Source organism: Paramormyrops kingsleyae, chromosome 7 (assembly GCF_048594095.1).
Source record: "Paramormyrops kingsleyae isolate MSU_618 chromosome 7, PKINGS_0.4, whole genome shotgun sequence".
NCBI classification, from domain to species: domain Eukaryota; kingdom Metazoa; phylum Chordata; class Actinopteri; order Osteoglossiformes; family Mormyridae; genus Paramormyrops; species Paramormyrops kingsleyae.
In genome coordinates this window covers 3990440-4002771 of record NC_132803.1, presented here as the reverse complement: position 1 = coordinate 4002771, position 12332 = coordinate 3990440, and the positions used below count along the sequence as shown (strand labels likewise).

The window sequence follows — 12332 nt, the reverse complement described above, 5'->3', positions numbered from 1 at the left end:
GATGTACTGAGAGGAGAAGGCCGGCTCTGTGTTTAATGAACGCAGGTAGATGTACTGAGAGGAGACGGCTGGCTCTGTGTTTAATGAACGCAGGTAGATGTACTGAGAGGAGACGGCCGGCTCTGTGTTTAATGAACGCAGGTAGATGTACTGAGAGGAGACGGCCGGCTCTGTGTTTAATGAACGCAGGTAGATGTACTGAGAGGAGACGGCCGGCTCTGTGTTTAATGAACGCAGGTAGATGTACTGAGAGGAGACGGCCGGCTCTGTGTTTAATGAACGCAGGTAGATGTACTGAGAGGAGACGGCCGGCTCTGTGTTTAATGAACGCAGGTAGATGTACTGAGAGGAGACGGCCGGCTCTGTGTTTAATGAACGCAGGTAGATGTACTGAGAGGAGAAGGCCGGCTCTGTGTTTAATGAACGCAGGTAGATGTACTGAGAGGAGACGGCCGGCTCTGTGTTTAATGAACGCAGGTAGATGTACTGAGAGGAGACGGCCGGCTCTGTGTTTAATGAACGCAGGTAGATGTACTGAGAGGAGATGGCCGGCTCTGTGTTTAATGAACGCAGGTAGATGTACAGTACTGAGAGGAGACGGCCGGCTCTGTGTTTAATGAAAGCAGGTGGATGTACTGAGAGGAGACGGCCGGCTCTGTGTTTAAGGAAAGCAGGTAGATGTACTGAGAGGAGACGGCAGTGTGACTTATTCCCGCACCTAACTGTGAACGTTCACTTTGCTTGTGTCAGTATTTCTGGCACATTACTCCCTTCTAGAGAAAGTCCAACATCAGACAATAGGAAAGTCTGCCAATGCACACGGGGGCACAGAGCAGATACAGAAGGCTTCAATAAAAATTCAAAGTTAGTAACACTCTTTAATACAACCACTATGCAGGAAGTCAGATGCCATGTGAATTTGCTGTGTAGGTATTACACAGGTATGCACAGAACACATGAAGTCCATGTATAAAGTCATGGGCAAAACCTACCATAAATCAAGAACTTTATGAATAGGAGTGAATTGTACATCAGTCCATCTTTGGTCTGTTCCACAGCCTACTCTCTAGAAATTAGACTCTTGTCCCCTGACTTCTGCCAACAGATGTGAGGCACAGGAGCCCAGATTGCAGTTTCATGGCAGGCAATGGCAGTCTGCCTACCTTGACGTAGAGGGGCTCGCAAAGGCTGTCCACCAGCAAGCTGACCTTCTCCTCCCACAACGGGTTCAGGCTTTTGTAGATGGTCCTGCTGCGGAAGACTTCCTTCCCTGCTATCTTGAATTTGACATACGGGTCGCTTGTACCTGGGGGACAGCGAGAGATTGAGGAGCTGATGGGGTATATGACCGGTCTCTGAAGACATTATCCGAGAGGACATCTGGGTTAAAAGTACGTTATTAAAAAAGTGTTTCATGGAAAACCAACAGGGATATATGGAGGACTTCATCTATATCCATTATCCATATACAATAAAGACGAGAATTTAATATACACTGTTTACAAGTAGGGACAGCATGGTGCCTCAGTGGGAAGAAATGTGGCTTCACACCTCCAGGGTTACTGGCTTGATTACAAGCCTGAGGAGCTTGTTCTCATGTGCATCCCAGAAGACAAACCTGGGCTCTCTGTGGCCTTGTATTTCATAAGTAATTTTGCAAAAGGCATGGATGGATTACTGCGGCGTACGACATGTACAGGAATGGATAGGGGGCCCAGCAGCGCCAGGTTCTCACATTTAGCGAATCCCTCAGAAAGCAGAGGAGCGTAGCGGGCGCTGCTCCGCGCACCGCCGGATTTCACGACCTCTCTGCAGCCACACGGAGTACCGCATGCGCTCGTGCTCATCAGACGTCAGACTCATGGCGGGGGAGGGGGGGTGCCTGTCATGAACTGTTACAGGCATCGAGCCTTGGCGTCTGTGGCGGAGCTAGACTTTTATTTAAGGGGGGGGGGGGGGGGGGGGCAGAGAGTGAGCAAGGGTTTCTCAGAGGGGTCCATGTAAATATGGTACAGTAAATGAAGGAAGAAATATTTTTCTCGTACACACTCACAATAAACAATGAGTTTGTAAATGTTTGTTGAATAAACACAGCAAACATTTACAAAATCATAAACACCAATCATAAAGACCAAGCCTAATCTAATTAATTAAATTAATGAATCTAGGCAGCTAATGAAACCATCACATTACAGTATAGTGAAGTTGATTCAAAGCTTTAATATGCATAGCCTGCTTACATGCAGTAGAAAACTATAATGACTGGTTCTCCACATATGTATGCACTTACCACACAGATTTCAAGCAAGGGCTAGCTTTGCTAAAATAGTAAAACAACACTATAATTCAGCATGTGCACTAAAACATACACACGTACAAATTTTAGACGCTGTCTAAAAGACGATTTATATCAGCACGAGCAGGGCTCGTGGCTAATTTAAACGAGACATGGAGCAGACAGTGCGCAACGCTTTCATGCTACTATTTTTTATGTACTGCAAGTGTGTGACCACCTCTCATTAGGAATTTAATACAGTGTAATATGTTATAAATACCTGCTTAACTCCTGCTGTTATCAATACCGCGTCTGTGTTTTGGATCATGTAGGAACGCGTGCGGCTGCCAGAGATCTTAGCCAATGACATGTCAGTATAAGCAGCGCGCACAGGGTACTACTGCGTCGGGATGCACTCGGAAATTACAGTTTTCCGCTCAAATCTTTGTCCGATCTCCTCATTGGTATATTTTAATGTTTACCATTTCCAGCGGGGTGGCACTGGGGGTGGCAAGGGCTCTTTTGGGGGTGGCAATTGCCACCCCTTTGGCTCCGCCCCTGCTTGGCGTTTAGCACCAACCCCCAATCCCACTAACAACTGACTCACTTTCAATATAAAAATATAAAAACACCATAATTTGGGATTGTTCATGAATCAAGAGTTCAGTGCGGGTTCGGTGTGTAATCGGCCGCGGCACGGACACGAACGCGGTCGATCGGCGCGGGGAGGATAATCTCATGCATAGGAGAAATGTACCTATAGGGCAAGGCGATATAAACAATATATTGACTTATCTTCATATAAACTTTAAAAATATTTTAAAATGAGAAACTTGGATTATCCGTCTATAAGGGACAAAGCCTGCTAGCACACATCAATCTATCACATCACAGAGACAAAACCAAATGCACAGCAAGGCTGCTAGCGGAGTTAGACACCGTTATGGTAATATTACGGAAGAGATAATTAAGCAACAGCTCAGCAGCAACAGCGCCTTTCAGAAAAGGAGATATTGTGGGTGAACCAGGTAAAAAGACAGCGATCACGTGGCGGTACACTAATTCTGCATCAAACTGGAAACACTCCGAATTTGTGCTTACAGTCACAAACACCAGCAAGTAGAATTTACATTTAAAATCTGAAGAAATATGGGACAAATCACACCCTGTATTGATTAAAAATGGGACACAGCATTGTTGTTTTTCACTACAGATCAAGTGACAATTCCACCTGCAATGTCAGACCTGTTCCCTGGAACGAGCAGCAATCAGAGAAAAAGAGTCAGCAACAAACCATACTGTTGGCATCTTCTAGTGTTATACCCTTTATCTTTGTAGGATTTATTTATGAAAATTAGATAATTTTGCAGTCCATTCAGTTTGTTGCCTTTTTCATGTTCCGATTCTGTTTAAGGGAAATTCTGAATAAATTTTAAGCAAAAATGAGCCTTTAAGTAAAGAGATAATGACTTCAATTATACTGTGGTAATTAACATTATCAATATAATTTTAAAAATTTCATGATAAAATAAGCCCCGCATTAGCGATATTTTCCAAGGCCAACCATCTTGTCCCACCACTTCAGCCAATCACAAGCCCCAGGTCCCATATCAGCAGCCAATCACTATAAGGCAGGTCTACGGAGGCGAGCTCAGCTGGCTGCACTGCAGCGCCTCAGCTGCTACAGTCACCTCCCCCAAACACTACCGCTGCCGAGGAGGTCATGCAGAAATTAGGGGTTGTTTTTAACTTACAGTAATTGAGCTCTCAGGCAACAAAACACATTCATTACGATAGAGAAAGACAGGTGCAATTTTCAGCAGTAAAGAAATGGTCACAGGCTAAGGGGTCTACAGTGAATTATGTGTAGATCACTATACCCCCTGGAAAGCCATTCAGACAATATCAGCTTCTCAGATTTGTTGTATATAATGTTGAGACATTTACAAATGATTCGTTTGCGGGGAACGAGTCCCTTACAGGAACTATACACTCATGTTCATGTCCTCGCAGAGATTTCCTCTTTTCATTCTTCTGCTTGTCCTCAGAAATTTGACCTCAAAGCTGCTTCCTACTCTGCTATGGCCAGTGGGGCATGTAAGGGCATGCTGTAAGCGAGCATATGATTGGCTGAAAATAAACCAATAGTCTCTCGTTCACCGACTCACCAACTCGATCACTCTCATTCTCTCACTTTGTCACTGTTCTGAAAAAGAGATGAGAGACCCAAAGGACTGAACGAGTTCATTACACCCAGAGTTGGATAATTCAGGTCCAGAGAGTAAAAGTCCAGACCAGGATTTAGTTTCAACCAACCAGTTGAGTACTCTGTGACTGTGACTCTTCATGCTCAACTGGTTGGTTGAAACAAAATCCAGGTCTGCACTTTTACTCTCTGGACCTGAATTAACCAACTCTGATTACACCATCTACTGGGGCACATTCAATTTGAAAACGAAGAGCAACGTTTTGTTACGGTACCTGGGTTGAATGACATGTTTCCTTGAAACAGTGTGAAATGTTGTGTAACATACTTTGAGTACATGGGTGTGTCAGAGGTGTTACATAATGAGCAGCGGCGTGAATAGTTGTGTAGTAATAATTGTATAGTTGTATTGTCCGTATGGTTAAAATTATCTTTAAATTATGTAACAACAAAAATCCATACATCTGCATTTTCATCTGTTTACATTTTGCTCTGCCATAGATCTCATTGTTACATAAATTGTATACCCAGAAGTATGTCACTTGGCACACTGAATCAATTTATGTACTGAAAAGTGTTTGTTAGGTACTGCGTTGCTTTGTTCGATTTGTTTTGTTCGTCTGTTTGCAGCAGACACTTCCATGTTCAGTGTTACATTCTGGAGAAGCAATGGGACATTAAGATGAGATTTTGACTCCAGTAACGGTACACATACGCGAGGAAATAAGCGATGTCTGCAAGCTGAAAAAGCATTACTCAGCTCTGACCTCTGTTAGCTGTTAGCTTGAGCCCTGCTATAAGAGGCCGGGTTCCATTAGCCCAAAGCCATCATCTGCTCCTACAGCCTCCTATCTGGTCACATATACGGCCTTTGGACTGTCACTGCATCCAGGCTATACACGGCTGGCCAGAATCAATATCCGTATCTTGACAAAGCTTTTAAATTCCTCCCATTTCCTTTTTATTTCCAGTTCTTTCACCCCAGTGGCGCCTCGAAATGTCGACCCGGTCGTCGGCAAGAATAATTACCGAAACAGACTCCATGATTCTGGCAGGCTTCCATTAGGCTGATTTAATGCAGTGGGTTGCTGGCTTCAATGGGGCAAAAAGGGAAATCGGTTTTAAATAATAAAGCAAGTATTTATTTGATGCTTCTGCCAGCTGAGACAGACACTGCACCTGCATGGAGCTCTTACTACAGAAGCTTTGCATCTATGCGTTGGAAATCAAAAATGTAACCAATGTGCATGGATGTCATGTATCATATCATAAATATGGCTCTTCAGTGGTCACATTCTACCTTTCATGATGAAAATGAACATTCATATAAGTCATTATGAAAAAGGAGGCTGGCACCATCTATCTCAGGAGGGAGAGTCAGCTGTCTGTAATGACTATTATTAATATGCATTAATTATGAAAAATAGATCCATATATCCCAGTCTGGTGCTCGGGGAGCCTCAGACGGGCCACATTTCTGCTCCCTCCCAGCTCCCTGCAGGTTCCAGAGGACTGGACTGGGAAACTGATCAAAATTTATTTTTCCTCCATGCCAGAATGTTCTGTAATGTTTCGACTGTTTTGCTTTAATGTGCAAAGCAACAATATAAAAATAAAACCTTGCTCTCTGGTCATGTTAAGTTGTATTTGCTTTAAGACATTATTTTTCCATAGTCAAGGCATATAATAATTCACAATGCATGTTTTATAGATCAGTCACACATTTCAAGTTGGCAAATATGAAATACTGTATACATATTACTATTCGGTCTTATTTTCACACTAAAATACAATATCTTTTGTGCTAGCAGGTTAACATTAGCAGCAGGTTAGCATTCCAAAAGATATAACTTAATCCAAATTACAAATTCTATGATGAGAAATATAGTAAACTCATGAATGCATACAATTTGATGAATATTATATTTAGTTTCAGTGTGAATTAAGTATAAAAGCCTACCTCTTCCAAGCAAAAGGTACAGATCCTGATTTGTTATATTTTATTTCAGTTCTATAAATGTAAAAGGGGCATTATTGTGAATTATATATAAAATTAATTAACTACTTATTAATAATTAAAAGATTTTCATAACTACACTTATAACACATCATACATCAAAGGTCGGTAAGTTCTCACGTGACTTAGCTGATGCATAAATGATAACTTATTTTAATAACGAAATGAATGAGTAAGGAGGAGAAAGAGGAGATTAGCCTTGTGGCTGTAGTTCTGGCCCCATCCCATGGAATCAGTAAAGTCATCCAATCACAGAGCTGCTATGGATTACCCTCAACAAGACCACTAAAGCCACGCTCCAGTCATGCAGGCTCCCTGGCTGCCTGCATGGTGTTTAGCGGTGGACAGTGACAGGTGTCCCTCCAGGGCCCAAAGCAGCAAGTCTACTGTTGGACCGGGAACCAGAATCCCAGCATCAACAAAACAGCGTCATTAATATTCATCCAGGCCACCTGTATCTGTCAGTGCTGTGGTACTCAAGTCCAGGACTTGGACCTGAGTCAGGGTTGGCACGCCTGAGACAGGGTCACGACTCTGACTTGGACACAACTGAGATGTGATAAACAGTATCATCTTCTAAGCTCATTAAGCAGGGTTCATTAATGAGACACTATTTACTGAAAAAAGAAGGTCTATCAAACAGTAGGAGTATAATAGTATATCTATCTATCGTGCCACAAAAAATCACGGACCAAAAATATGACAGTATTTATTGTAGATATATAAATAATAATTACAAAGACATGTTTCTCTTAACTATGTACGGAAAAGTACAGGCAGGTCCCAGCCTAAAAACATCCAACTTACAGGCAACTCGTACTTATTAAAGGTATTGTATTATTGTATTAACAGACCTGTAATATTACGTTTCTGACTGACCCAATATATTCAACTTAAAGATAGACTTAGGCACTGGATCTGACTGGTAACCTGGGCACTGCCTGTACCCTCCAAGCTGTCCAGTGAAATGGAACAGAGAAAATAATCCACTGCTTTCCCCATTGACCACAATATATCTCTCAACTCCAGCAATTTCTGACATGAATGAGTTTTTCAACTGCAGGAGATACTGTGAATGCAAAAATACTGTTGTTGTTGCCTGAAAATGTGGACATTCTTGTGTTCCTAACAAATTAAGTAAATTGAGCCTCGCTCTACTTCACGGATGCCACTGCATTGTTATATTTCTTAGTAGCAACATGGAAAATAATTGTTGCCTCTGAAATGCAACGACAAGGCATTACCTCAGAAATAAGAATAAATTAACTAATTTTCTTTATTCAGGAACCCAGTAAACTGAATCAAATCAGATCGTGAGTTGAGTATATCATTACACCCCTATTAAGGTAGCCTTCCACAATGCCGCCATGACATCCATCAGGCTTGGGTTGGTAACTATGTTAAGATCAGGATCAGCTTGATTTGCCAAGTACTAAGCCTGTATATGACGATAAAGTGCACATGTGCCAGCCGGCAGGGCAATCATGACCACATGCAGAGTAAATGCATCTGGATTCAAGGAATTTACCACCCAGAATAAACAGATAACTGTTAAAAGTCAGAGAAGGAACTTGGTACGATTCCAGAGTCACCCAGAAGAGTAAACACCAGCTACATGGCTGGCTAAGATTCCAGAGTCACCCAGAAGAGTAAACACCAGCTACATGGCTGGCTACGATTCCAGAGTCACCCAGAAGAGTAAACACCAGCTACATGGCTGGCTACACTGTCAGTCTGCAATTGAGACCACATGGTCACACAGAATACCAAAACACTGCCATAACTTAAAAATAGCTCAGGATGAGTTTCAAGAACAAGTATCTGGTAGAAAAGAGAGGGATATACCTTACTCACAAGTCTCATTTCACATTTCAAATTGCAGTCGGACATCACTTCTCATAAAATGTTCATAAATATTTCTTCTTAAATTCCATTCTAGGCTCCGTTTGAAATATTTTTGAAAATATACGCATATTTTGTTAATGTAAGCACTTGCATTTTGTATGTTCTGCTGGTGGTAGAATTGTGAAATAAATTTGCAGTACTTCCAGTTTTACTTTGCACACGTTCTCTGCAGTTTACGGTAGACAGCATCAGAATATTGGGTGTCAGGCTTTAAACTGAAAAAGTGCTGCCAAACCTCCAACATGTGTTTGCTCACATCTCCTTTTTCTCTCCTTTTTTAAAAGAATTTGTGGCTGCTGAGTTGCCACTTTATCCAACACTACGATTTTCCTTCCTTGGCAGCTCCATGATATCACTAAAACAGCAGCATGTGCTCCGCTAACTCAATCAACCTTTCTAATCTATCCTATTTGTTGTGAATAGGTTGTCCATTCTTCAAAGGCTACCATATCACTGGTTGGAATTACGTTTGTTTCTGTGAGGTGATGTGATTTGCTGATGTGTGCTAGCAAGTGATGTTTCATACTGACAGTTCCTTATTTTCTTATTGTTTACATTTTAGATATCAGTAAGGGTACACATTTATGTCATCCAACAATAAATCATACCATAATCAGGGAGAAGATGAATTTCTATACCGCATATCTCTAGCCGTAAATGTATTTCCGACCAGTGGAATCATATAGAGCTACACTGGTGACCTACAGGCAGAATTGTGCTGACAAGTACTAATGTTTATTTATTTATTTTATTTATTATTTTTTGCTGTTACTAAGATGACAATTTTCGTGTCATTAGTCTCAAAATTTGATCAGATTTAGATCTGCACCCTTTCAACATGCAAGCTTTAAAAAGATCAGGCAAATACTTTTTGAGTTATTGCACTAACAGTCTCAAACGACCTTGTTTTTTTTGCTGTCACTATGTGCCAGAGCTTAAATTTTGGAGCAGTTTGTCTCAAAATTAAAGCAGCTCCACTTTGGCAGCCATACCATGCTTCTGCAAGGTTTGAAAAGGATCCATGAAATCGTTTTTTGAGTCATCAAAATAATGGAATCAAGTGTCAAAACTACCTTTTTTTGCTATCACTATATGGTGTTGCTTTTATTTTGGGATAATCTAAATTTATTGAGTTTTAGTTCCTCGGCCATACAATGTCTGTGCAAAGTTTGAAAAAGAGCCAATGAAACAAACTGAGTTATTGCCTTACATTCCAAACCATCTGAGACCTTAGCTGCGGACCAGTGCTAAAACCATATGCATTCCCTGATGTCTGTGGAATACAATAATGGCTGTTTTTTCCCTTTATCAAATTAATGGCACCTCACTTCCTGTTGTTTTGCTTTGACGCTGAATAAATCATTAAACTCTCAGTATTTTTCCTATGTATAACTTCTTATTTTCATAGACATATGTGTTACTAGAATAAAAAAGTTTGTGATTTAAAACAACAAATACAGTGCTATTTACCGGACAACCTTCATGAGACAGTGTCTTTAGTCACCTGTAATAACTCTCAGGTTAATGCAATTTCTCATAAACCACGTTAAATTAAGCAGCACAAGTTAGAGGAATGGGTGTTCTTCTTAATTAGGTATAATGGGCACACTTAGTGGAAATGTTTGTGATTGCCCACCCCAAATTTATATAGGAAAGAAAATCAATAATTAAACAAATATGCCACACATGCAAAAAAATGTGAAGGTTCATCTTTCTGTATTAGGTAGACTACAGAACATGTGTCCCCTTACAGTAAATGAGACTTATGTCCTGGGCATCAAAATCAATGCAGAGCAACAGGCGATAAAAGTTTGTATATGTTGTTTTCCTTCAGTGGAAATGCATTTTGATGATCCTGTGCTGTCAAATTGCAACGCAGAATTGCCGTGGCGTAGTGCAGTACTGGTAACATGCACCAGGGTGCGCATGTGAATAGGCTGACGCTCGGCAGCTGTGGTTCACTAGCTTTATAAGCCTTCAGAGCCAGTGTCTTGCCTCCATACCGCTTTCACCTCCAGCTACCGCTGCCTCCTGCGATTACCTACTTTCAATACTCATCCAGGCGTAAAATGCACCCTGAGATCAGACTGGTTTGGGCTGCTCCCCCTTCCAAGCCCTTCACAGGTCCTGGGTACCACTTTGGCTCCGTCCGAGACGATAAGACTCAAGCTGTTATTCCAAGTATCTGTACTTAACTCTCTCACAGGACACCCTAGTACCACAGAAAAGGACAAAGAAAACCTCGTTTTATAGCTAAGTCCATGAAAGTGTCCTTTCTGTCCGGTACCACTGCCAAAAGCTGCATGCTCAGGAAACACACTGAAACAGAGTCTTTCTCCAGAGATCAATATGTTCCTTTATACTTCCTTTACACTGTAAGTATGCCTCCATTAGTTGTAATTAACAAAAGCAGCCTTGGGGAGTGGCAGGAGGTGATTGGGTGTGTGCGTGTGTGTGTGTGTGTGTCTGTGTTTTTCTAAAGGATACTGCTCTTGCCAGTCTCGTCCTGACACATTCGGTGTAACACCTTCTTTTTAAGGCAGAGCGACGAAAACGGAACGCGAGCCCAGGCTGCTGGCCCAAGACGAGGGGGTGTGAAGCGGCGCTGAGATGCTGCACATTCTCCGATTTCAGTGTGTTGTCTGAGGCCACAAGCCTTATGCAAGCAAGGGAGGGAAGCAGCTTGTCAACACAAGCCTGCACTGACGATTCCACCCTCCAAAGTAGACTGTCGGGCTCAGGTGTATGCACCCAACTGAAACCTGAACCCAGTATGTCAAGTGGCCAGATGTATATTGGCATGCTTGTGAAAAAAATGCAAAACAGAGGTTGCAAAATATCTAGTTTGCATTTTCGTGCCACATTAGCATTTTAAATGGCTTTACTTCATATATGCATCTGCATCAAATAATTGCTGAAGGGCAGCATGGCAACACACTGTGTAGCATCTCACGTCTTCAGGGTTGTAGGGTTCCTTGTGTGTATGTGTGTGTGTGTGCATGTATGTGTGTGTGTGTCTGTGTGTGTGTGTGTGTGTGTGTGTCTGTGTGTGTGTGTGTGTGTGTGTCTGTGTATGTCTGTGTGTGTCTGTGTTCATTTAATGTTTTCCCCGTCTGTGTTAGCTCCTCCCGCAGTCCAAAAAAAATCAATTTTAAGTGAATTAATGTTTCTAGACTGCGATGGATTGGCGCCCCATCCTGGGATATTCCCTGCATTGTGCCTGTAGCTTCTGGAATAGGCTGAAGAATACCACCAACCCACATTAGACAAGCGAGTATAGAGAGTGGGTGGTATATGGCTTGCCCTCGTTGTCAGTGTGTGCCCGGTGATGGACTGGCATCCTATCCAGGGCATCCCCATGCTTCCTGGCAAGGCTCCAGGCTCAACATGACAATGTAATGGATCAGCAATTATGGAAGGTGAATGTAAATAGTTGTTTAAAATTCTGCTGAATTTATGAATGTTCACATTTTTAAACAGCAGTTTTGTAAAAGCTGTATTTCATGAGCTATTTGCGGTTTGATATAAATATTATTATATGACACAGCACATGAGATGCAAAATACAATCTGCCCGATTACCATAAATTTAACGTGTGCCAGTTGTTGGACGGTGAGGATGTACGCGGCGATGGCACTGCAAGCACGCTGGCAGCTGCGTGGAGGAGCCCGGAGTGCGGGCGCTGTGTTATGGGGCGTGTGTGACAGCGGGCGCCGTTTCCATGGCAGCCGGGGCCCCGCGAGTGACAGCGAAGCTGGAACCCCAGAAATGTAGAAATATCAGGAAGACAATAAAAATACACCAATATTTCGGCAGGAAGAACCGTATATAAAGTATACAGTAAAACTTAACTCAAGCGGGCACAAATAATGTAGTAATACACGCTTACTTTAATTAACCAGTAACTAAGTGTAAGTTACGTACTGATA

General features: G+C 42.1%; 1 protein-coding gene across 9 annotated transcripts in view; it reads right to left on the bottom strand.

The window, feature by feature from the left end:
- LOC111860033 (multiple C2 and transmembrane domain-containing protein 1-like) overlaps window positions 1-12332 on the bottom strand; it is a 139435-nt gene that overhangs the window by 78821 nt on the left and 48282 nt on the right. For 8 of the 9 annotated variants that reach the window (XM_023843310.2, XM_023843299.2, XM_023843336.2 and 5 more), the window contains exon 3: window positions 1164-1306. In XM_023843310.2, the coding sequence (XP_023699078.2) occupies window positions 1164-1306 (143 nt within the window). Of the gene's footprint in view, window positions 1-1163; window positions 1307-1735; window positions 1935-3506; window positions 3808-12332 lie in introns of those variants that run through there. The other variant, XM_023843353.2, reaches the window with a different exon arrangement.